Here is a 26,979-nt window from a genome sequence, read left to right on the forward strand (position 1 = left end):
ATCAACAATCAAATCATACTAGGAAACAGTCAAGTGGGAGGAGATGGGTGATACGGAGTGGTGAGAAGATTACCAGTAATAGTAGTATACACTTTGTAAATAGTTGAACAGTGTTAAGGCAATTATTTGTTTAGCAGAGTGATGGCATTCGGGGAAAAACTGTTCTTGTGTCTAGTTGTTCTGGTGTGCAGTGCTCTATAGCATCGTTTGGAGGGAAGGAGTTGAAACACGTTATGTCCGGGATGTGAGGGGTCTGTAAATATTTTCACAGCCCTCCTTTTGACTCATGCAGTATACAGGTCCTCAATTGAAGGCAGGTGGGTAGTAATTGTTTTTTCTGCAGTCCTAATTATCCTCTGAAGTCTGTATCTGTCCTGTTGCATTGTAGAACCAAACCAGAGAGTTATAGAGGTGCAGATGATAGACTCAATAATTCCTCCGTAGAACTATGTCAGCAGCTCCTTGGGCAGTTTGAGCTTTCTGAGTTGGTGCAGAAAGAACATTCTTTATTGTGCTTTTTTGATGATGTTTTTGATGTTAGGTGTCCATTTTAGGTTATGTGATATAGTAGGACCTAGAAATTTGAAGGTCTCTACTGTTGATACTGTGTTGTCTAGTATTGTTAAGAGGTGGTAGTATAGGAGGGTTTCTTCTAAAGTCTACCACCATTTCTACGGTTTTGAGAGTGTTCAATTCCAGACTGTTCTGGTTACACCACGAGGCAAGTTGTATAACCTCCTGTCTGTAAGTAGATTCATCATTGTCACGAATGGGACCAATCACTGTTGTGTCATCAGCAAACTTCAGTATTTTAACAGATGGATCATTTTAGATGCAGTCATTGGTATATAGGGAGAAGAGGAAATAGCACACAGCCTTGGGGGGACCCTGTGCTGATTGTACAGCTATCAGATGTGATTCCACCTAGCTTCACCTGCTGCTTCCTGTCTGTTAGGAAGCTTATGATCCACTTACAAGTGTGTTCAGGTACCGCTAGTTAGTTTAATTTACTTAGAAGAGTGTCTGGAATGATGGTATTGAATGCTGAACTGAAGTCTACAAAGAGGACCCTTGCGTAGGTATTTGGAGATTCAAGGTGTTGTAGGATGTAATGCAGAGCCATATTAATAGCATCATCTGTCTATCTATTTGCTCAGTATGCAAACTGCATGGGATCTAACAGTGGATCTGTGATGGTTTTCAGGTGGAACAGCATAAGCCTTTCAAAGATTTTCGTAACTACAGATGTTAGAGCAACTGGTCTGTAGTCATTCAGTTCCTTGATGGAGGGCTTCTTTGGCACTGGGATGATGGTAGAACGTTTGAAGCAGGAAGGAACATAGCACATTTCTAGTGATCTATTGAAGATTCGGGCCAATTGGTCAGCACAGATTTTTAAGCAAGAAGGAGTTATCTTGTCTGGCCCTGGTGCTTTTCCTGGCTTCTGTCTGTGTAATAGATCTTGCATTTCTTTTTCTGTGATTACCTGTGAGCCCAATGGATTGGGGCCAGTTGTAGGAGGTATGGCTGCTGTTGGTGTGTTTGAGATGTGGGTTGTGGAGGTAGGTGGCTGTAGTTTCTTTCCAAAACTGCAGTAAAACACATTCAGGTCATCTGCCAGTTGTTGATTTCCTTCTGCCTTTGAAGGTGGTTTGCTGAAGCCAGTGATGTTTTAAAGAGTTTTCCACATGTTTGCTGGTTCATTTGTTGAGAATTGATTCTTCAACTTTTCAGAGTAGCTTCTTTTTGCTGCTCTGATCTCTCTTGTTAATATGTTTCTGGCCTGGTTGTATACCATTCTGTCACCTTTTCTGTAGGCTTCCTCTTTGGAACGACGTAGCTGCTTAAGTTTAGCTGTGAACCAAGGTTTATTGTTACTATATATTTGCAGGTTCTTTGTTGGCACACGTAAGTCTTCGCAGAAGCTAACATATGTTACAGTATCTGTGAGCTCATCTAGATCTGCAGAGGCATCTTCAAAAACATTCCAATCAGTGCAATCAAGGCAGGCCTGGAGTTTCAGCTTTGCCTCATCCAACCAAGTCTTCACTGATTTAATTGTTGGTTTAATGGTTTTAAGTCTTTTGTCTGTAGGCAGGTACAAGGTGAATCATGCAGTGGTCAGAGTGTCCCACAGCTGCTTGTGGTAAAGACCTATAAGCATCTTTTACTGTTGTGTAGCAGTGGTCTAAAGTATTTTTGCCTCTGGTGGGCCAATTTACATGCGGGAAATATTTTGGGAGCTCTTTCCTTAAATTTGTTTGATTGAAATCTCCTAAAATGATGGGAAGGGAACCTGGGGGTTTGGCTTCAGCCACCATAATTTGATCAGCAAGAGTTCGTAATGCCTTGTTTACACAGGCTTGTGGAAGAACATACACAGCTATTAGGAGAAATGAGGAGAACTCACGTGGAGAGTAAAATGGCTTGCAGTTGCAGTTAAGGACTCTTAAGTTTTCATCACAAAACTTATATATTATAGTTATATCCTGAGACCAGCTGTTGTTGATATATAAACATAATCCTCCACCCTTTGTTTTACCTGATGTCTCTTCAATTCTGTCTGATCTAAATGTCTGAAATCCTGGGATGTATATGCTGTTGTCCCCATGAATTTGTGGATTAACCAGGTTTCAGTAAAACAAAGAACAGCTGAATTATGAAAATCAGAATTCCATCTATTTAAGAGATGAATTTCATCCATCTTGTTAGCCAGTGAGCTTAAATTAGTCAGAAACATTGAAGGGAGAAGAGTTTTTTCCCCCTATTCCTTAGTCTGTTTAAAATTAACACTCGTTTACCTCGTCTCCTCTTCTGGCGTGGTCGCTTCTTTGCTTTCTTTGTTGTAATACATAGTACCGGGGAATTGGTTAGAATCTCCTATGCGTTTGCAATTCTTAGCATATGAAATCCATAGTGAATTGCAAATAATAAGGAATAAAGAAACCATTAGAGAGCATTTCACCAGGCAGCCGTCGTTGGTGCCATCTTGGTCACATTGTCCGTCAGAATGAATACATGGGGCCCAGATATCGCATCCTGGAACCATTTGAGTGCCAAGTGCAATGCCTTGAGCTCCAGTCAGTTGATATTGTTCCTCAGGTCTGCCTGAGACCACTGCCCTTGTGCCATTTGGGACTGGAAGTGGCACCCCAGCCAAAGAGGCTGGAGTCTGCGGTGATGGTCAGGCGGCTGGGCTCCTTGAAAACACATCTTTTGGTTATGGCTTGCGACATCCACCACTGGAAGGAATGAAGTACCCTTGGTTGAACCTGAACCCTGGTATTCGAGTTGCTCCTGCTGGACCATTGGTAGGGCAGGAGGAACCACTGTTAAGGCTCTGGCGTGCAGGTGTGTCCAAGGTACAATATGCAGGACACCATTTTGCCCAGGAGTTGGGAGAGGAGGGCCAGGGACACTGTCCGGTCTGCTCGGATCCACCTTGCTAAGGTCCTGACCTGATGCTCCTGGGATAGGGAGACTCACATGACCTGGTATCTATGACTGCACCCAGGTGTAGCATAGAAGGAGCTAGATGGCACTTGTTGAAATTGACGAAGAATCTGTGATCCTGTAGGGCCTGGATTGTGACCTGCAGGAGAGGACTATATCAATGTAACCTCCAGGTAACATTGGAAACGCACTGGAATCGCCCTGAGGTGTGCCGCCAGCAACTTGGCAAAAGTCCTGGGCATTGAGGATAGGCCGAATGGTAGGGCTTTGCACTGATATTGGCAAGTATACTGAAATCACAGGAACCGCCGATGAGATGGCAGGATAGGTATGTGAAGGTATGCCTCTGTCAGGTTTATGGATGTTAGGAACTCACTTTCTCGGATGCTCCCCAGTTTTGATTGGAGGGACTGCAATTTGAATCTCCTGTAAATTAGATGTCTGTTCAATCTTTTCAGGTCCAGAATTGCTCTCCAACTCCCCGAGGTCTTTGGAACTACAACAAGGATGGAGTAGAACCCCTGTCCCGTTGACCCTTTGGGACTGGTTGAATGGCTTGGATTTCCAACAAGTGTTGGACTGCTGTCTGCATGAGGTTTATTTTTGTCTTGTCCCTTGATATGGGGCATTGTATGAAGAAACTTGGAGGTGTGGAGAGGAATTCAAGGGTGAGATCCAATCTCTCCATATTCAAGACCCAGGGATCTGTCGTGGTTACTTCCCACTGATTGGTGAATAAACTTAAGTACCCGTTAATGGGAGGGTTGGACCTTTTGTCACTTTGAGCGGCAAAAGGGGCAACTGCCTGTGCCACGAAATGGTTGCCTGCCATGGAAGTGTTGTCTATTTCTGTCTCTGAACGGATCTGTCTGGTCAGACTTGTCTGTGGGCATACATCTCTGGGGTTGAGAGGTGTCAAACCCTGGGTCTTTGCGCCGAAAGGCTTATGGAAACAAAGTGAGGGACGGCGGTCAGCTCATCTGTATAGTGAAGATAAGACCTTTCTCCTGTCCTAAGTCTCCACCAGCATGGGCTCTAGAGCCTCTCCAAACAGCTTGCTCCCCTTGAAAGGAGCAGAAGCCAGTTTTCACTTATACTTCATGTCCACCTGCCAATGGTGAAGCAAAGTAGGCAACAGGCTGCAATTGAAGAGGCAATGGCCCTGGGAGCAAATTTGGTGACCTTCAAGGTAGCATCCACTGAAACTTCTGTAGCCACTACCAGTTTGTCAATGTCCTGGTGTAAGCAGAGGTCACCAGGAGGAACCCTCACTTGCAGCTGGTGGAGCCAGAGCAATGAGGCCCAGTTGAAGAATGAGGCAGCTGTGGCTGCTTTGACTATCCAAGCAGCCGCCTGATGCACCTTCCTATCCTGTCTTCAGAGCATCCTCCACGTCATTAGAGATTAGAGCCAGGGACCTTACTGTAATTTTCCAGAATCCAAGGAATAACTCTGTCCTTCTGTTCTAAGACAACTCTTCTACACGTCTCTTCTGAACAAAGACCGAGTCAAAACTGGGCGTGCACAAGCAAAGGAGGTGTGACCAAAATATTGATTGACTCAGTTTCCAAGAAGAGTTAACCCATTCCTTGGATTCTCTACTCAGCACACTGGACAATAAGGGATCTAGAAACCTAGCCCTATGAAAAATTATTAAGAAAGCAGTCAGGTTTAACTTGCAAAGAGAAGAAAATATGGAAAGGATTTACAAAATGTATGTCACATACAAAAGGAAAGAAACTTACTAATATCTTGACCAGGGCAAGGACTAGGGATATGCAAAATTCACTGAATTAGGAACAGAATATTCACCCCTAGAATAGCATTGTCTGAGAGGAAGTTTCACACATTCTGATAGGGGATTGGAATGTATTATTTATAAAATTTACTGGCTGCCCGTCTTATCACAGGGTAATTCTGGTCAACTTACAATCATAAAAAAAAATCTGTCTATTTGGTTGTATCAGACTCCTCCAATATCAGTGAGATTTGCACATCCTTAACAAGAATCAACAAGTTGAAATTAAAAGAAAAGGGTTCTAGCTGAATATAGCACTTTCCCAGTGATAAATGTTAAGCAAAGAAAACAGTGTGACTACAATGCAGGTAATCTTTGACTTTCAACTTGTGTAATAATAATTCAAAGTTACGATGGCTCTGGAAAAAGTGGCTCCTGACCCATCTTGAAAGTTATGACATCCCACTAACCATGAGGTTGTGTGATCATAAATCAGGTGCTTGTTAACTCACATTTACAACAGTTGCAGTGACTTATGGCCACGTGACAGCAGTTTGTGGCCCTCCCAGCTGGTTTCCAATAAGCAAAATTCATTGAGTAAGCTGGATTTGCTTAACGACCACAATGACTATAAAATCAAGTTTGGCCATGTGATTACTTTAATGACTGCATTGGCTAGCAATAGAAATTCCCAATTGTGATCATCGGTTGAGAATTACCTGTAGCGACAAACTCTCTGTCAGTTGAAATTTTCAATTGGAAGCTAAATAGCCAATTATTGGGATGATTTAGTGAATTTTCTCACTAGCAGGGATGGATTAGACTAATTTATAGGAGCCCTTATACATTTTATGATTCTTTAAGTCTTAATTTTGTAATATATGAAAGACTGAAATTCATTTAGATACTTGAATATTTGAGTTATTAACACTTTGAAAATCAGATTCTGCTTTAAAAAACATCAAATATAAAACAACTGCACTACATTCTACTTAACAGTTTTAGAAAACTGAAAATTGGATATTATTTGTTTACAAATAATGAGCAATTTGAATACATATAAAAATCTGTATCATCAATTCTGAAAATTTTAAAGCTTTACCCTAAAGACTAGGCACACACTTTAAATAGTAATGTGAATTTCATTATTATCAAATGAAAATCCTGGAAAAATCAACGGTAACAACACTGGTTTGAGTTGGGAGGGGAAGCGCTTAGACACTGAGAAGCAAAGCACTAGCAATTTCCAACCTTTTTTTTTTTTGAAGAAGAAGAAACAATATTACCTTTGCTTCATGAAAAGAAACTAACTTGCAAGTCTTTTAAATATTGTCCGTCGAGGGTAAACATAAAACATTAACTTTTAAGAATAAATATAAACTAGGTTGTGAAAAATTTAAAAATGCTATTTGGGTTGTATAAAGTACATTGCCAAGCCCAAACAAGTAGCAGGTGAATGCTTAGTAAGACTGCCATCACATTAAGGTGGACTCATCAATCTCAATTTTATGCTATTTTTAGAATTAATTTTTGTTCAGTTTTAACAGTAAAAGGAACATCCAAAATAATCTTTAATCTGAAAAGTTTACATACCTTGTGTAAACAAGTATCCACTACCCAATTGCACACTTTTTCCAGATCATCCGATACTTCAAGCCTAGATTTAACAAATTCACAGAGTTCCTCATTGCTCATTACATCCCAGATTCCATCACAAGCCAAGACAATAAATTCATCCTCTTCAGCTCTTACAATTTCATAAACTTCTGGTTCTGGAGAAACAAGTTGTTCTGTAGGACCTTTGCCATCAACACATTTGTAGTCATAGTCCCCCAGAGCACGAGACACTGCTAATGAGCCGTTAACACGCTGAATCATGACACTCCCTCCTGCATTCTGAATTCTCTCCTTCTCCCTTGGATTGCAAGGCTTGTGATCTTGTGTTGAAAAGCAGACCTGTCCATTCCTATATAGAACAGCACGTGAGTCTCCACAGTTGATAAAATAAATGTGCTCAGGTGAAATCATAACTCCCACTGCTGTTGAGCCACTCCTGTCCATGCCATTTCTGAGGTCTGAAAAATTGCGCATATATTCATCGATTTTCAAAAAGCCAGTTCTGATTCCGCTCTTAACATTTTCTACTGAAGGTTCAAGAGCACAGCCAGGCTGTTCTGTTCCCCTGAAGTCTTCATTGTTAGTGATATGTTCTAATAAGTGGTTTGAGCAGTAATTTGCCACGCGCGATCCTGCGTGACCATCATAAACAGCAAAGAAAGACCAGTCCTCCAAACCGTGAGGAATTCCTACAACAGCTGTGTGAGCATCTTCCATTTCAACTCTCCAGCCTTGCATACTGCTGAGGCCATAACGCAGGCCATTTCCTGCCCCGTGAGCATTATGTTTCTCAGTTTTTGGTTTATCCAAAAATGCGCCCATGTTTCCTAATTTACAAAGGTATCTGCAAAAGAAAATGTGATCCTGAGTAGAGTATCATAATACAACACAAAACAAGGAAAAGCAAAGTCCAGCTATCCAAAGTCTGTCTTCAAAACAGCCAAATAATGATAATTATTTCAGACTACTTTGGAAATATAACCTTCTTATAGAACGCACTCTATCAAGATTTGTATTCTCCACTTTAAAGAACCAAATGCCTTTCAACCAGGCTTTCTTAGTTAGCATTAGTTTTAGCTTTTCAAAATGAATGGATTTATTTTAACTGATTAGTGTCCTACAGACAAAATAAACCTTGAACTCAAACCTTGAAATATGTAGTAATTATTCCTTTGTTATTAAATAATGTACAAATCACAAATCCCATTTTACATTTGCATGTCATACCTGTAAATTAGCCATAGTAGTTTTAATATGCATAGTTCTTTTACTTATTCTATTTTAATATGAAGTAGCAGATACATATTTCCCAGCTATAATCAGTAATAGTTGAACAGAACACAAGCATGTGAACCCATATATAATAATATAGATTAAAACAGTACTCATGGTAATTAATCTAAAATAATGTTTAGTAGCCCAACATCTAGATATAAAGTTCAAACAATTTCCCATTTATAGCACAGCTTTTTTTAAAAGGGGGGGGGGGGGCGAGGCAGCCGTATCTTGCAACAACTTAACTATAGGGCTCTTCAAAGCATTGGAAATAGGTGCTTTGTCATGTTAGCATCATAAAGCTATATTCAAAAAATAAAAACAACTGCAGCTTTTACAAGGACTAAGCTGCTGCTTCAAAGCTGTCCCCAATTGCCTCTGGAAATATGTGTATGCTTTTGGTTGCTTTAATGTTCTAAAGAGAATTGCTTCTCTCACATCAATACGTTTTGCAAAATACAGTACTTCTTTCAAATATTTTCTACAATTCCTGAAAAAAGTATCCATTTTCCCCCAAAGCCAACATATTTAAAAAGAATCTATAGATCAGAGAACTCCAAAAGATCAATCTTTTTAAATCAATAGTATAAATTAGATGGCATCTACAATATTCCATGACTCAATTGTGTTCAGAAATCATAGATCAATCCCAAATAACTCTCCTCACAACATCAGCTTACTTACATACACTGAGCTACATAATAGATAGCATTGTTCCTGACTGACAAAAAAGCATCTAAAACTTGGTTAATATATATAATGCACAACAGAATATCGTTTAACTATCAGAGATTACAAACTGCTATTATCCAGGTAGCCATTCATCTGGTGACCAAAGTTACAACAGCAATGACAACAGTGACTTGTGATCAGTCCTCACACATAAAACTATCACATCCCCATGCTCAAAATTTGGGCAATTGGCAAACCGCATGTATTTACAAGAGTTGCAGTGTCCCAAGGTTAAGGGATTTCTTTTTTTTTTTTTGGTCCAGAGACTTATATTACAGAATAGGCGTACAATGCAACAGGACTATGTAAACCAAAACAATTAAAAATACATAATTAATTTAACCATTTGAAAATCCAAGTGTAGGAGAAGCGTACAGAAAATCCTCTCAAGCAAGCCCCGTTGGCAGGTGCTGGTGGGATCATTTTTTGTAGGAAACCTGGCCACACAGTGGCTGCTGACAGTGCTTGATAAGACAAGCTGGAATAAGCAGGGACTGCCACTCAACATCAGAACCATTTAAATAAAAACTATTTGTAGCTGATGCCTGAAAAAGTATACCACAGTGGAATGACAGTTTCTGGAGTCTACAGCAAAGATGGTGGTTTACATAGATCGCTGCTTGGCTTTGCAGGTAGTAGAGGCATTAAACTGACGGATAAAAGTGAAAGACACCTGGAAGCCATCAGAAGTTAGAAAACATGTACAGCTATCAATGGAGTGATATGGGTGCAGATAACTCCTGCAAGCTCAAGTCAGGAGGATTTGCCATCCATTATGTAATAGTGATACATCAATCCCAGAACCAAGGATCCCAGGATGGGGTTACCCGGACCATCCAGATGTTTGACTCATGGAATGGGCTTGGAACCTTGGAGGTATCAGGTTTATGACCATCCGGATGGATCTCTCCTATGAGATACTGCTTGAGCATTTCTTTAGCATCCATGGAGTGGCCAACAACTTCAAAGCTCTCTGTGGCATCTCTACCAGCTTGTTCAAGCAGAACCTTGGATGCTCATCGAGGAAGCGGGTGATGACATAGATGCAGTCATGGATGACCAGCCAGGCCTCCCGGTCGCTGTTGCACTTTACCACTTGGCCAAGGTGAAGGACAGACTGGCCTCCGGCCTTGCACCACCGTGCTCTCCAGTCTCCCAGGGACTGCTATTTGTGACCTTCTCAGCCAGCTTCAGACAGGCAAAGTCAATGAGAGAAGCTGGATTCACTTAACAACCTGTTATTCATTTAACTGCATTGATCTGATTAACAATCATGGGGAAAAAGGACATAAAATTGGGCATGATTCACTTAACTGCCTTGCTTACCAACAGATTCCAATTGTAGTTGGGGATTATTTGTATTTTTGTAAATATGAAGCTAATGGACTTCAATTAAGAATGATGCTGAAACTGAAAACTCACAAATATAGCAGAGAGTAAGAAAACAGAACATCTTTGGCACATACGTGTTCCAAACATATTAATACATTAATACATTAAGTTCGAACAGCTAGAGATCAGTTATGTACTCCATTCTAATTATCAAGAAATATTTACCTGTTAAATGTATTTCTGCCAATTTTTGTTCAGTTCTAAAAACTTATGGTTTACATTCCTTCAGCCAACAGACATAGAACAGATTAAACTTGAAAGCCTTCAAATCATGCAGAATGCAATACTTCCCGTAACTTGGAATTTCCTAGAAAAAATAATATTAATTAGAACATCATATCACAGAATGAATTTGCAGTTTAGGCATGCATTAAATATTTCATTCTGCTATCTTATTATAGCTTCAGACACATGCACCGTTAAGATTTCTTTATAAGTCTTTATTAACATTACACCAAAATTTCCAAATAAATTTGAACAGATATCCTGCTACAGACTATTCATGATACAGCTCTCTTCTATGGTAGACTAAAATACCCTTAAATCAATTCAATGAACTAAAGGACCAATATAAGTTAAAATATACTGTTAGCTTTAAAATATTTAGGAGAGTAGTTTTAGATGATTTGCAAATAATAAATAACCCACAGGTATGCTCCATTGTGGCAACGTTACGGAATTCAAGGGGAAAAATTAGATATTGTATTAATCAGAATAAATATTATATCTGAAAAAAAGACCCTCTTATTTTTCTCCAACCATTTCAAAGCAGATGTAGGAAAGCCTGGAAGATATTGGAATTACTTCTCCTTTCCAATGAGAATCAGCAACACAGATTGTCCCTCCCTTTTTTGCTTACTGACACTGCTATCCATTGCAGCTGCTTTTTACCCTAGACCTAATGCTAATTTGTCAGTTAATTTGTGTAAAAGCATGACTAAGACTTCATACGCAAACCTCAACAATTTGCTATTAAGAAAAAACAGATTTCCTCTCTCCTTTAATTTCTTTTTGCACATAAATATTCCCTTCCCACTTATTCCAATCTTCTGGTCTCTGAATGGTAACAGAGCATTTGTCAGCACACTGAAAAAACTTGGCACGGCACAAATTAATTGCATATGATGCTGAATAGAAGAAAGTAACAGATTTATGGATTTTACTAAGAGTAGGATAGACATTTTAATATGCATGTGGTAAAATATATTCAACAAGACTATTATTTTCTATCTATCTATCTATCTATCTATCTATCTATCTATCTATCTATCTATCTATCTATCTAAATTGTATTGTGTATATGTAATCAATCTAACTCAAATTTGATTTCATTTATTTAAATTTAAGGATTTAATTTAAATTCCTCTCAGTTTTTATGGGAGATCCGGGCTACTACATGAAGGCAAAGTACACTTCTTGACACTGAAAAATATAGTGCTTTCTAATGTAAAAAAATAGTTTCAGAATATTTTCATAAACTGCATGACCTGCAAATACATATTCAATCTGAATTCATGTAAAGTTCCTGTATTTTCTGTAAAATGCATAATATCAAACAATGCCTTGTTATAGAGCACAATGCACACATTTCTTTTTCTGTTTTCCCCAATTCTTTCTATAAAATTTAAAAGAAATTTAAAATTACAAAAATAGTAAACACATTTTCACCATAGCATGAAACCTGATTTTGATGCAATATAAAACAAAACAAATTCCAGTTTGTCTAAAAAAAAAATGCTCAGAATTAGTCTGTTGGAACGGATCATTTTAGCTATCACATCTAACTCTCTACTGACTGCAGGAATCCAAATTAAAGCGTCCATGATAAATGGCTGTCTAGCCTCACACAAATACATTCAGCGAACAGGGGGTCCAACATCTCTCTAGGTAATTGTATCTATCCATTGTCAAACTCTTTTCACAGTTAGGAAGTCTTTTTCACACTAAGCTTTAATCACAATCTGCCTTTCTATAACTTAAATCTACTCTATGTCCTGCAATCTGGAATAGCAGAAAATAGATCCTGATACTTTTCACTGCAACAGCCTTTCAGCTATTTGAAGTTTGCTAGCATATCTTCCACCATCTTCTCAAGTCCAAACTTTTCCAAGTTCTTTAAATCTCAGATCACATGACTTTTTCAACAAGGCCAAGCTGTGCTATTATCTGTCCTTTGCATTTATGAAATTTCATTTTGTTATTTCCAAACTATTCCTTCAATCTTTCAAAATCATTTTAAAATTTGTCTTTATAAAAGTATTAGAAGCATTTGTCACTCAAATGAGTGCACCTTTAAATAATTCCATTTTATTATACTCTACCCAATAACTGATTAAATTAAAATTTAATTTAATTAAAAATTAAATGTAAAAAGTAGTGAGTAGTGTATCCACTAAATAATCTTGCTATCCAATCTAATTAGAGTACAGAATGTCATAAATACTTGTCAAAATGCTTTAAAGCTACTTGGACAGCATTTCCCTAATCTACAGGTTAGTCCTGAACATATGGATCGGTCAATTAACAACTCAATTGAACTTACAATGTTGTAAAACATCACACTACACCCTTTTTTTGTTCTCTTTAGGGAAAAGTTTTGAGATGATTGGACTACAAAATTTTAGGGTGGAAACATAGTATAGATTCTATGGAGATTTTCAGTCACGGTCATGGTTGTCCCAAAGGTGCTTTTCAAAAAGCAACTGGACTTTGTTTTTTCCTTGAAGATATTTCACTTCTCATCCAAGAAATTTCTTCAGTTCAGTACAAAGAAAATCCATCTGCCTTTTGAAAGCACCTTTTGGGACAGTCATAGTATAGCTTTCATTTGTTATTGAGCTCAGACAGAGCAGAGATAGATAGTTGAGAGAGACAGATCACAAGAGGCCATAAGGCTCAATATCTCTTGCTCTCCCTGTTTAATATCTATGAGACTACTAAGCAAGGTCTTTATAAAGTATGTAACAATACGTGGACAGAATGTATTTCATTCTAAATTTAAAAAAATAACGATGAGAGATTTCATCAATACAATTACTACCTAGTGCTATAGAATCTCAATTATAGTGCTGCACAAGTACAGTTATGTAGTAATGACAAGATGGACTCAGCCATTCTAATATTTACATCTGGCTCATTACAATTTGAGCAACAAATCAAATAATACACAATTATAATTTAGGCTAATGTGCAGTCACACAATGATCTAAACAGAAAAGTGTATCATTCTCTATTCCATTATTCAACTCTGAAAGCTAAGGGTGATCATCTTTCTACCTTATCATATCAACCTTCTAATTCATTCACTGTTTAAAATGCTTGAATGGAGAGAGATCTCAATCCATTCTCCTCTTTAAGAAGGGAAGGAAACTAAGGATTGATATTCCAGTCTGCAATTAAGTCACCAGAAAAGCTTAAGTTTTTCCGAAGCTCTCTGCTTAGTGATGCCTCCAGATTAAACAACTCTCTTTTTATCCTTTCTAAGAGCTATTAGAATCCACATCCTAGGTAACCTTGGTAACAGAAGCTAGCCAGCATAATGCTTTATGGCACTGGCCAACTTAAATGTGCAGTAAAATACATGGTAGCTCCTTGTCCCTCAGGCTTCTATTCTGGACTTTGAGTTGTAAAAGGGGTTGGGAATAAAAGAACAGAAGACAGCTTTTCTGGCAAACTATTTCTTTCTAATTCTACTTCAGTGTGCTTTTGTTAATTGTTGCAGTTGCCTATCAGTACAAATAAGTAATTGAGACAAATACTGTGTACTGCTGTTCATATTAAGTATTGAAAATCTCATGATGAGGTGCCTTCATTTCTGACTTTGATAATACAATACAGACACACACACAAAATTATATTTCTCTCCAAAATACAACACAAAATTGGTGCAAAACTATTCAAAGGTCATCTAGGTAGCTTTGCGGTTGTTACATTTCCCAAAAAGTTCAGCATTGTTCCTACTTTAAAGGTTTTCCCAGGTGTTTTCTACATCCCCATGAATACACAGACAACCTTTCTTGGTTTTTTGAAAGGGGAAGATAGATTTATTTACTTTCCTAATTTCATACATGATGCCTGAAATATATGCTAATTCACAGGTTTGTTTTCCATGAATGCTTTTAGTGAACACAGAATCATAGAGCTGAAAGGCACCTTGGAGATCTTCTAGCCCAATGCCCTGCCCAAGGCAGGAGTCCTTGCATCATGGTAGACAAATGGTTGTCCACTCTTTTCTTGAAAAGTTCCAACAATGGAACCAGTGGTGGTATTCGACGGATTCTGCCCGGTTCTGGAGAGCCGGTAGCGGCGATGAGCAGTCAAGACCGAACCGGTTCTCTGCGCTACTCTGTGTTCAGCCCACCCTCCCACCCGGTCTCCCATACTCACTTTTATCAGCATAATTCAAAGCGCAGCTGCTTTGCGCGGCATAAAATAATGCCGCACGGCAGCCGCTGCAGCGACCACCATCGTGCAGACTTGCAGGAGGCAAGTTAGAACACCTCTGCGCCTGAGCAAAGTGTGTGTTTGGCACGCGTGTGCACGCAGTGTGTGCATGCACACAAAGCGCACCCACCAAGCCATGCCCACCAAACCGGTGGCAACTTTATTTGAATACCACCACTGAATGGAACACCTACAACTCTGGGAGACAAACTGTTTTATTGAGTACAGATAGACCTTGAATCACGACCCCAAGTGAGCCCAGATTTCTGGTGTTAAAAATGTTGTTAAATGAGATTTGCCACATTTTACAATCTTCCTTGCCATATTTATTAAGTGAATCACTGCAGTTGTAATTTTGGTCATGACCATGGGGATGTTACAAGGATATTAAGTGTAAAAAAATGGTCACAAGTCACTTTTTTCAGTGCCATTGTAACTTTGAACAAATGGTTGTAAGTTGTGGACTACCTGTAATAGTTCTCACAATCAGGAAATTTCTTCTGATTTCCAGGTTGAATACTGTATATGCAATATACATATTCCAGAAAGGCAGATAATCCATTGCTTTTATTCCCTTCCACTTTGGAAGCCTGCTGATCAGAATACATGATATATTCCAGCAAATGTTTCATGGATCAGATAGAGGCTTATTTCATGTTTAAAAGCATTGGTCTTACCTGATATGCCCTTTCACAGTGGGTGGCGACAGAATCCAGGCATGGGGATGATTCCTGTCAGGCTGCTCTTAGACTGAGTTCAAAAACTGAGGACACACCCCTTGCCAACGTTCCCCAGTTTCGACAATGCCATAGCAGCTCAATTATTCGGCCACTGCTTGACTGTATTCACACCCCTGCTCTAAACTAGACAGTCTAACAGGTATGGCTGGATTCTATCGCTACTCCCTGAGAAAGGCCATATCAGGCAAGACCAATGTACCTTCTCCAGTGTGGTGGCGACAGAATCCAGGCATGGGACATACCAAAGCTGGCTGTCCTATGGGTGGGTCTGTGTCTGGTCCTGAGTCTCCAATGGCATTAGCACCCTCTGAAGGACCCGCCTGCTGAAAGTCGCTTCAGCTGAGGCAAATGCATCAAAACTGTAATACCTAATAAAAAGTAATGGCTAAGACCATGTTGCCGCTCGACAAATCTCCACCGAAAATTACATTGCCCATGCCACCATCATGGCTGTGGTTCTTGTGGAGTGTACTGTAATCTTTCGTGGCCTCGGGATGGCTTGCAGATTGTAGGCTTTGGCAATACAAGACTTAATCCATCTGCCTATGCTTTATGGCCCAGCGTATCTGGTTGGAAGGAAACGAACATGGCTTCAGTTTTCCTGAAGCTGGCAGTTCTTTTGATGTAAATGCGGAGGGCTCTCCTTACATCCAGAGTATGCATTCCTTCTCCTGGACATGATGGCCCCAAGCAGAAGTCTGGCAGGATTAACTCCTGTGCCCAATGGAACAAGGAATTCATTTCCGTGATGAAGGCCAGGTCCAACCACAGAACTACCCTATTTGAGTGGAACATGCAGAGGTCTTCCCTGACTGATAGGGCTGACAACTCCAATATTCTTCTGGCCGATATAATGGCTACTAGGAAAAACGTCTTGCACGTCAGAAAACGTATGCTAGTGGTCTTTAAGGGCTCAAGGGGCGTAGATATAAGCACCTGTAGTACTCTGGGCAGATCCCAGGTGGAATATCTGTGAACCACCGGTGGTTTCAGATTGGTGGCCTCCTTAATGAACCTATATACTATTGAGTGATGCACGAGAGAATCGATGTTAACACTGATGACAGGGCAGCGACCTGTCTGTAAATAGTGTTGGGCGACAGACTCTTATGCAGTCCAGTCTGGAGAAACTCTAGTAATTGGGCCACTGATATCATAGTGGGATCAATGTGCCCCTTGTAATACTATTTGCAGAATGCCTTCCACGTTGCATCATAAGTCCTGTTTGTTGATGGTCATCTGGCAGCCTGAATTGTTTGTACCCATCAGAATTCTCCTCTCAAGTGCCAGTCATCAATTAGAGCCATTGTGGCTCCAGATGGCTTATGGGACCCTGGCTGAGGGAGATCCTGTTGGGAGGAATCCTCCACAGTCTGGAGATTGACAGGCTGACCAGATCTGTGAACCATGGTCTGGGCCAGTGAGGATCTCTGCCCTCTCCCTCAGGATCTTCCTGATCACCCCTGGAATCAGAGGAAGAGGCGGAAAGGGGTAGAGGAGTCCTTGAGGCCATGACAATGGGGTGCATTGATCAGTTCCACCCCCAGTGCTGGAAACCTCAAGGAAAATATGGGCAGTTGGCTGAAGGAGACGCAAATAGGTCCAAAACCAAATGGCTGAACTGATCCGACAACTCCTTGAAAAGATCTGGGTGCAGTTGCCAATCTGAATGGTCGACAGCGGCCCTGCTCAGTCAGTTGGCCCATACATTAGTCAATTCTGAAATGTGCTCCGCCTTGATGAAGGTTCTTCTCCGCCCAGCGATACAGATATTCTGTTTCCTTCATGAGGGACCTGGAGTGTGTGCCCCTCCTGCCGATTTATGTGAGCTTTGATGGCCACATTGTTCATCAGGAGGAGGATGTGCTATCCCAAGATTGTGTCCCTGAACTCCCTGAGGGCCAAATGAGCTGCCCTGAGCTCTAGCCAATTTATACTATTTCATAAGTCTGTCTGTGACTACCTGCCCTGCGCCACCTGGTCCTGAAAATGCACCCCCCAGCCAAACAGACTGTGTCAGATTACTGTCTCCTTGAACTCAACCCCTGGTCATAGCCTGGGACGTCCACCTTAAAAAGGATCTCAGTACTCCTGGTGAGACCCAAACCCTTGCAGATGAGTTGCTCCTCTCTGATCTCTGATAGGGAAGCAGAAACTACTGCAAGGACCTTGCGTGGAGCTATGTCCAAGGAACTATCAAAATGCAAGGAATCATCTTGCCCAAGAGCTGGGAGAGCAGGGCAAGGGAGGCCTCTCTGTCCGCACTGATTTGACTCGCCAAGGTCTTGATGTCGGCAGGGCGCTCCGGTGAGAGGAAGACATTGCCTGTTGACGTGTCTATGATCGCCCCCAGGTTTAATAGACGAGAAGTCTGGTTTAGGTGGCTCTTGTCGGTATTGATGGAAAAGCCATGGTGCTGTAAAACCTGGATGGTGATCTGTAGATCTTCCTGTCACACTCAGTGGTGTGACAAGGATTGAATTAGAATGTAACACTGGATCCGAACTGGCTTGGTCCTGAATGAACTGTAAATGCTGCCAGAAGCTTGGTGAAAGTTCTGGGTGTTGATGCTAGCCCAAATGGAAGGGCCCCGTACCGCAGATGCTTGCCCACATAACAAACTCAGGAACTGCCAGTATGATGGTCAAATCGGGATGTGGAGGTATGCCTCTGTAAGGTCAATGGGAGGCCAAGAAGTCACCCTCTCTGACTCTTTCTAAGATGGACTGTAGAGAATGCATCTTGAACTTCTGGTAGATAAGGGAAGTATTCAGTCTTCTGAGGTCAGGAATTGCTTTCCACCCCCATGACCACCCTGACCAAGCAAGCAATTCCTGTGCTAAAGGCTGATGGGGAAGGGGCTAACAGGCCCTGGCTGCGGGGAGGGGGTATACCTCTCCTGGTCAGCTTGCTTCTGAGCTCTGGAGAACTGCTTTTCCAATGCTCTTTGCCTCCTTTCTTCTGCTCTTGTGGGTTTAAATAAAGCAGGTTTGAATACTGCGGCTGAGGGAGGTTGATCAGGCCTCAGATCATCCTCTTCCTCCAAGAGGTTGGGGTGCCAGATTTCTCCCTCTTCCTGTTCAGATGCAGGGGAGGGGCTACGCTCAGATGGTTCTGCATAGTCTCCCTGCTCGAAACCAACCTATTCTAGGTGGGTAGGAGGGACCCTGTGCTCCACAAGGTGTGGTAGTGCCCTTTTGGGGATCTGGGCCTGAGAATAGGCCAGAAAAGTGGGCTGGGACCTGTCTGAGGGCCTAAAGATGTGTTGAAGCCCTTCTGCTAAGCCCTGTCTGATGGCTATGGAGACTACATCATTGATGTCAGAGGGTCTGCCACTCGATGGAGGATCTGGGGGCTGAAGGCCTGCTGCTGTTGATATAAAAGTAGCCTCTGGTCTTCGTCAAGAGGTACTTCAGGCTACAGATGGCAGAGAAGAAGAGAGGTCCTAAGGGCCCTGAATGAAGGTGGGGCCTGATCTGCCCAACTCTTGAGGCCCGACTTGGACCTCAAGCCTCTCTGGGGACCAGGATTGGAGGTGGCTAAGAGGGGCTGGGGTTTCCTCCAGCCCCCTGGAAATACCTGCCTGAACCAACAGAGGATTGGCTGATTGGGAAACCTATTGCTGTTGTCCCCTCATTTGTTCAATAATTTTATTGAACTGTCTCTCCAAGGTCGCATGTCTTCGTTTCTCTGCTTTTAGTTCGGCCTGATATGTTTTCTTGGGGCCCAAAGCTTTGCCCTGATCTTGGCCACCACCTCCCTTTGAACAGATTGAGAGCGTTGTCTCCTTCTTCTTCTTTTGGCAGTCTGGAGACCTTGGGTGTTCAGGCCCAAAAGCTCTGCATGGATCTTGTCTTGAGCCATAGTTGGCATAAGCAGACACAAGAGGTGCTGGGAGAGACCCTCGCTATATGTTGCCTATGCAGCAGCCTGAATTAGGGCCCTTTTGGGGGATAGGAGCAGGCCGTTGGTAGACGAGGTCACCTAAAATGGCCACTCATCACGTGCATTGGAAGAAGCAGCTTTCAAAATGGCCTCTCACATGAATTACAGGCTACAATGGCTGTTTGTCACTCCCTAGGCTGGAAACAGCCCCAAGAGGCGAAATTGACTAGAAAGGGAAAAACCACGTTTTTTTTTTATCAACTGTAAGGCACGGTTATCGTCGATACGATCTGTACGATCGTGGCAGCCGAAATTGCAAAGGGAGAGCTGTAGGGGAGGGCCAAGGGCTTCTCCCTTACTTACAGTCTCCCTTGGTTTGAAAACGTTGAATCCTCAGTGTTGCAGGAGAGTGGAGCCCCACTCTCCTGAAGGAACAGCTGCAGCGGGTCCCTGGGAGCTGTGCCAATGATCTAAGATTGGTGTCGATTTTGCTGCTGACTAAAACTGCTTTCAGAGACAACAGCTCAGTTGTCATCAAAAGAAGCTGAGTCAAAGCTGGGGTCACTCCCACAGGCTGCTACTTTTATACAAGACAGACTCAGCTTGATGATGTCATCAGAAGTCATCTAACCCATCCTGGGATGTTGCAGCAGCATGGAGGCCATCCAGGCTCAAAACAGGCCACAGCACCCCATTTTGACCGGCAGGGTCCTATAAAAGAGCATCTGTTCCATCTCTCCCCCACTCTGTGGAGAACTACAATGTTGATCCAACTCTCAAAGAAAACCAGTTTGACACCCCTGTGCTAGACATCTTTTCTTTGTCATGGATGAACAAGCTATTTTTTCATCTCTTTCTTAATAACATGTGTTTCTATCTATATCAGACTGCTATCCAAAATAAAAATTTTCAATACTAAAAGAGCTATAAAGTACACTGGGCAGACATCCAAATTATGATTCAAAAGTGAATACAAAAACTTACTAATAGCAATAGCACTTAAGACTTATATATCACTTCATAGTGCTTTACAGCCCGCTCTAAGCAGTTTACAGAGTCAGCATATCGCCAACAATTTTGGCTCCTCATTTTACCCACCTTGGAAGGATGGAAGGCTGAGTCAACCTTGAGCCTGGTGGGATTTGAACTGCCAAATTGCAGGCAGCCGACAGTCAGAAGTAGCCTGCAGTACTGCATTCTTAACCACTGCGCCCTACTCATACTCATACTCAAACTGACTTTGCAAGCAGAACGCAAAAAGAAGGCAATATAATGGAGTTTCAGAAATGCTCAAGAAACACATTTTTTATCTACAGCATTGAATGACCATTCATTCAATGGAGTGGTCTATGATCATGGTTTGAGTACTTTTCAACCAGCTTGTAGTCATGGCAGCTTAAGTATCCTGTGGTCATGTGATCATATTTTACCAGTTCCCCACAAGCAATTAAATAGGAAAGCCAGCAGGAGGATACAAATAGTGATCATGTAACTAAAGGACATTGTGAATGCATGGAATTTACCTAACAATACAAAATGGAACTGCTGCAACAGTCAGGTGAGAGCAACCAGAACCACTTTTGAAGAGTATCAACTGTAGTTTATTGCTAACAAAGTATATTACAAGAATCTCACCAGGCTGACTTGCATTCCTTTGGGAATGGCAAGATAAGGCTTTAAGGATTCTGAGTCTGGCCTGTGCCACTTACTGCAATGCAACAACTCTGACCTCAGCCCCTTTTGACCTATAATCTAACTGGAGATTCCACATAAACTACCATTATAAGTGAGAATAGTCACATGAATTTGTGGCTTCAATTACCATTGTTAAGCGAGGGCTACCCGTTACTGGCAGAAAAGTTACCGAAATATAGATCATACCATAAGACCCCTATAATCAACTTAATGAACTTTCTATGTGTCCTTGAGCAAGCCATTATTTAATAATCAATATCAGTATCTTGATGACAATGTAAGATTATAAATATTTGCAATATACTTGAAACATTTTGACTAAATCCCAGGTAATCCTAACTTAACCTGAAATTTAAAATTGAGCAATTGTTAACTTTGCCAGGAGGTTGCTATATTTGTGGGTTCTTTTTTAAAAAATTTCATAGACATCAAAGTTATAAAGATGCCAAATGGCGGCCATCACCCTCTTGCTTAATTCTTACCCCTCATGGCTGATTAAATTTGTCAGGTTAAGACAGAACCCATGGATAAGGGAAGCAACCAACACTTTTGTGAATGTAAAGTATATTCCTCTCTGTTTAAAGAAGTCAAGCTCCCTTTTCCTTGTTGCAAAAGAGCTCTAATTGTAAGTTAAGTTTTTAAAAAAATTGTGGCCCCACAATTCTAGATGCATTTAGATGAAATTGATTATCTGGACTCCTTTCAACTGGAATTTTGCCCAGGTTTTAGTACTGAGATTACTTTGAATAACTTTAAACATATCTAGTAATTTCATTATTCAATTTCCTCTCCTATTTTTTATTTTTTAAAATAAAAGTTCTCATTTGGCAAGCAGTATGGTTCCAAGTTTCATATCTCAACACAAACATGACCATAATTACCTATTTATCTTAATTATTCAATTTCATATCACATTATTCCCTATTAATATTAAATTCATTAAGCTTATTTTATCCAATCTCAGTTCATATTATGACTTATTTCATTTTTCTTAGGATATTCTCATATCTTATTTTACAATATTATCTAGCATTCTTGTCTCATTTCTATATTCATGTTCCACATTGCCTTTATCTGTCAAATTTGCAATTTATCAATCCTTATTCTATTAATTCTCATATTGTCCCAGTTGGTTGTTGATTCAAGCTTACCACCTTCATTCTACTTTAGTAACAATATTTCTCTATTTACTACATACCAAATACACAGATATATTATATCAGATTCCGCATAGCATTTCTCAATCACCTTTTTAATCATGTACACATTGCAAAATATTAATCTAGTCAACTAGTTGTAGCAGCTAACATTAATCTTTCTATAATAATTCTCATATTTTATACATCCCTAATCATCAATTAATATATAATATTCTTATTATAAATTTCTATTTCCATATTTATTTCATTATAGTCCATATCTAATATAACTATAATCCTTTAATAAAAGAGAAAAGAGAGAAAAAAACCAGTATCAGTTACAATCTTAATCTATTTTCAATACTTATTCTTATCACAACACATTACCTTGCGGAATCTCCCCCCTATCCTTTTTTACCCATTATCTCTCACTCTCCTAACAATATAATTTCTTTTCATTCTTGTTTGTTTCCTGCTTCTCTTTATTTTCTGGTCCTTTCTCTTAGTTCCCTTTTCCCATTATTATTCCCCTCCATTTCTCATTCCAATTACTTATTGTATCTCCCTCCCTCTCTCGATCTTTCTTTTGTGCTTCCTTTTTCTGCTTTTTCCTTTTTTTTTCATTTTCCAAACCATTCCCCCTTTTGTTGTCACATCAGACTACAAGTTTGTAAGTTTAATTCCTTTTTCCCCCTGCTTAAATGATTGTTGCTCTGCTTGATCTTCAAAGCTGGTTTCCTCTTTAACTCCTCCCCCTCTGGTTCTCTTCGTTCTTCTGCAAGCTGAGTCACCATTTCTAGTTTCTGTAATATATTGCTGCACATTTCGTCTCACCTTCATCATTTCCTTCATGTCTCATAAATCCAATCTTATTCCAACAAATAATTCCCCCATTGTCTGCTCCTTTTCCCCCCTCTTCCTTAATAGATATATCCAATCCAAAAGTCCAGTATGTTATTTCAACCAGCGTCTTTTATATTTATTTTCATTTATTTTTTATATTTATTTTTTATATTTATTTTATATTGATTAATCTCTTTATTTCCAGGTCTTCTAGTAGATCCTTTTCCAGCTGTTTCACTGGGTGGTTCTAAAACAATGTTTTCAAGTATCTTTCCCCTTATAGTATTCTGTTATCATTTTTCAGGGTTTTTATTTTATTATAATGAAGTTTCTCTTATTTTCTTTTAAATTCCAAAGTCCAATTTATTAAAAAAACCAAACCCTTTTCAAAGTCACTGAAATTTTTCCTGTACCATCAGGTGGCGCTCTTGGTTCTTTTTCCACAGTTCACTCGTTCTTTTACTTTTGCTTTTTTAAAAAAGAAATAGTTCGCTAATTTCAATTATTAGCTATTATTTCTTTTCAACATGTTCAATTCCAGCATTTATTTATGCCTATTTAGTTATCCAATTTAATTTCCAAGCCTTTTGTGCTCAAATATTTTCCTCTGAATTTTCTCCTCCAAGTTAATTCATTGCAATAGTTCAAGCCAATTTTATAAATTCCAATTTCCTTCTCACTCTTTCTGGTTGCCGCCTCTATGCACTTTCCTCCAAAATAGTCCCTTTATTTTTTAATACCAGGGTACCTTAAAGTCCATGTATTTTGCCTGGTTCACACTCCACTTGCTGCTTCACCGCTCCAGCACAGTCTTAGTTTCCCAGACTGCTCCTTGACTTCGTGGTGGCCATTTTAGACCACTGCCGCAACTTGCCTTTGGAAGGGTTTTTTCTTGTCAGGGAGGGGAGTGGCGACTCCCCTCAACCCTCCAAGCGATACACCCTTTCTTCACCACCTTCCAGGGTACTTCCAGTCCCAATCCGAACCCTCCAACAAGTGAGCTCGGAATGAAACCGTGCATAATCGCGGATTCTGCTCCAACTCCGACGACGAGCAACTGGAAGTCAGCTTTGCCCAATTTTATGACCTTCCTTGACATAGTTAAGTGAAACACTTGGCATGAGGGATTTTTTTTGAAGAAAGATCAATACTATTTACAAGTAGATAAGTTGCAAAAGTTACACAATTAGTGCATAATATATTACAGAGGAATTAACATAAAAATAGAATACATTTTTAACAAAATCAAAAAGGATTTTAAAGAATCTACCTACCTACCTTCTAAAGCACCCATTTCCCTCAGATGTTTTTGCATTTCTGAATTAAATGTCAATATCTTCATAATTTTATTAAAGATACACCTACCAAAAATGAAGAAAACTATAAAAATAAATATTTAATTTATACCGAGAGATTTTTTACCTAAGATAAAAGGACATGATTTATCCAAAATAGTAATCACAGTAATCACAGCCTATTTCACTGAACTGAATTCCAGAAAATTAACCAGGTATGTTTGCTTTAAGATAGCTGTATTCTTGATACGTCTTTGTTTCCCTTTTCTCACACTTTTACTGAATTTAATTTTAAAGAAGCTTTCTGCTTCATGTTATCTTTTGCACAATTATAATACAACACTATATATTAAAGCCACTATCAGTACTATTATATAGTATCCAGCTTTTTGTATATTTATTTCCAAAGTTAAAATACAGAATAAAAGAAATAGTATACAAAAACAGAAACAAACAAGTGTATAAAACAAGAATTATCCCCCCTTGCAAAATAGGCTACCAATTTATAAATGTCTGGATCTATATTTGCAAAATTGCTATATAAATTAAAACATTTAATTTCAATTGTAGAAATCTATTACCAATCAACCAGTTTGACCTACTATTTAATCTCCTGTAAAAAAAAGCTAACAGGCAGTCCTAACCATGAAGCTAGACCTCAGAGGCCTCTGTTAAAAATCTATTATTGTATTTAACTTATAGAAAGTCCTTAAAAGCAACTTCTATTCTCTCATAAGAATCAATCATTGATTGATCTTGATAATAAAAACAGCTCCCAGTTTACTAGCGCTTGAGCTTGATAATTCCAAACAGTTTCACTAGTTAGGACATGAAAGGAGCATCAGGTATGCAGAAATTAACATTTGAAAAATCTGATGATGACACTAACAGATATTCACAATGTGACACTATAGTGCTAAGATAAACAACCAGGAATTTTTAATTAAGGCAGCACATTCTTTATAGTGGAATTTTAAGAAGCAAGGAATATCACATTACTTGAGTTGTAAATGTAATAAAGACTTAAAATAATGTACTGTACATAAAGCTTGCTTATCCATCAGAAATATATACCAGAATGTTAAGAATTCAAAGTAAAATAAAAGATTTAACGAGGAAGAAAGTATTGCTATACAGAAAAAATAAGAACATGCCAATTAAAACTTTTTAGTCTGGAGAAACTAGGTGCTCCTAATTTACTCAATAAAGAGACTATTTCCTCTTAAGAAATATTGGTATGTCTATTTGAGATCATATGCTGAAAATAAGATGTTAATAAAAGGGGCGTTAGTCTTACCTGATACACTCCTTCTTAAGTGTGCTGAGAGAGAATCCAAGGAATGGGTTAATTCTGCTCTTCTGCTCAGAGACTGAGTCAATCATTTCTTTGGTTACACCTCCTTTGCCTGAGCATGCCCAGTTTTGATGAAGACTTAGTGATTGCCTTGCCATATTCCTGTGCAGATTCTGGTCCCCCCTGGAATCTAAGCCAGACAGCCGCCAGGGTGGGGTTGGATTCTCTCTCAGCACATCAAGAAGGAGCGCATCAGGTAAGATCAACACCCCTTCTCCGGTGTGCTCAGCAGAGAATCCAAGGAATGGGACATACCAAAGCTGGCTGTTGTAAGGGTAGGTAGCAATCCGGTCCTGAGTCCCAAAGTTTACATGCACCTTCTGAAGCACCCGCCTGCCAAAGGCCCCTTCAGCTGAAGCAAAGACGTCCAGTTTGCAATGTCTTATGAATGGGAATGGGAAAGACCATGTTGCTGTTCTAAGATGTCCTCGACAGAGGCCTGTGTATTCCATGCAGCCATTGTGGCTGTGCTTCTGGTTGAATGGGCTGTCATTCATCTGGGAAACAGCAGGGCTTAAAGCTCATAAGCTTTGGTGATTCATACCTGCATCCACCGGCTATGGTCAATGGTGTAACCTTTGTTACGTATTATGGATGGCTGGAAGGACACAGATTCTGTCCTTTTAATAGAGGCTCCCCTCTTTAAGTAGGAGCGGAGGGCCCTCCTAACATCCAAAGTATGCCACTTTTTATCCAGGACGTGAGGTGGGCTCGGACAAAGTCTGGTAAGATTATTTTCTGTGCCCTGTGGAACGAGGAATTCACCTTGGGAAGGAGGAATCCAGCCACAGAACCACCATTATCAAATAGAATATGCAAAGGTCCTCTCTTATGGGGCCACCAGCTCCGATATCCGTCTGGCCGAAGTGATGTCTACAAGGAAGGCCACCTTGAAGGTGAGGAATGGTAAGCTATCTGATCATAACAGTTCAAATGGCTATGACATTAGTGCTCATAATACTTTAGGCGGGTCTGCAACATCCACCACTGGAGTGATTGCAGTACATTTGTTGGGAGTTGGACCCTGGTATTCGAGTTGCTCCTGCCAGGCCATTGGTAGGGAAGGAGAAACCACTGCAACATTCTGGCGTGTAGCTAAGGCCAGGGTATGATCAATATGCAGGACACCATTTTGCCCAGGAGTTGTGAGAGGAGGGTCAGGGACTCTACTGCCCGGATGGGAGAGGACTGTATCAATATATCGTCCAAGTAACATTGGACCCACACTGAGACTGCTCTGAAGTGTGCTACCAGTGTTGCCAGGCTTAACCATCCACCAATGGGAGGGTTGGACCTGTCATCACTTGGTGCAGAGGAAGGGGTGACTGGGCGTGCCCCAAAATGGCCACATGCCATGAAGTGTTGCCCATTCCTGTCC

The 26,979-nt window shown here is 40.2% G+C and overlaps 1 protein-coding gene across 7 annotated transcripts in view; it reads right to left on the reverse strand.

Annotated features, from left to right (window-relative positions):
- Positions 1–26,979, reverse strand: part of PPM1B (protein phosphatase, Mg2+/Mn2+ dependent 1B) — a 92,795-nt gene that overhangs the window by 42,722 nt on the left and 23,094 nt on the right. For all 7 annotated transcript variants that reach the window (XM_087932455.1, XM_087932443.1, XM_087932450.1 and 4 more), the window contains exons 2-3: positions 10,373–10,514; positions 6,785–7,652 (exon numbers count right to left, since the gene is read on the reverse strand). In XM_087932455.1, coding sequence (XP_087788581.1) covers positions 6,785–7,630 — 846 coding nt within the window. In that variant the 5' untranslated portion in view covers positions 7,631–7,652; positions 10,373–10,514. The remainder of the gene's footprint in view (positions 1–6,784; positions 7,653–10,372; positions 10,515–26,979) is intronic.

The sequence above is a fragment of the Pseudonaja textilis genome, chromosome 1 (genome assembly GCF_049901715.1).
Source record: "Pseudonaja textilis isolate UNSWEBS1 chromosome 1, rPseTex1.2, whole genome shotgun sequence".
NCBI lineage: Eukaryota > Metazoa > Chordata > Lepidosauria > Squamata > Elapidae > Pseudonaja > Pseudonaja textilis.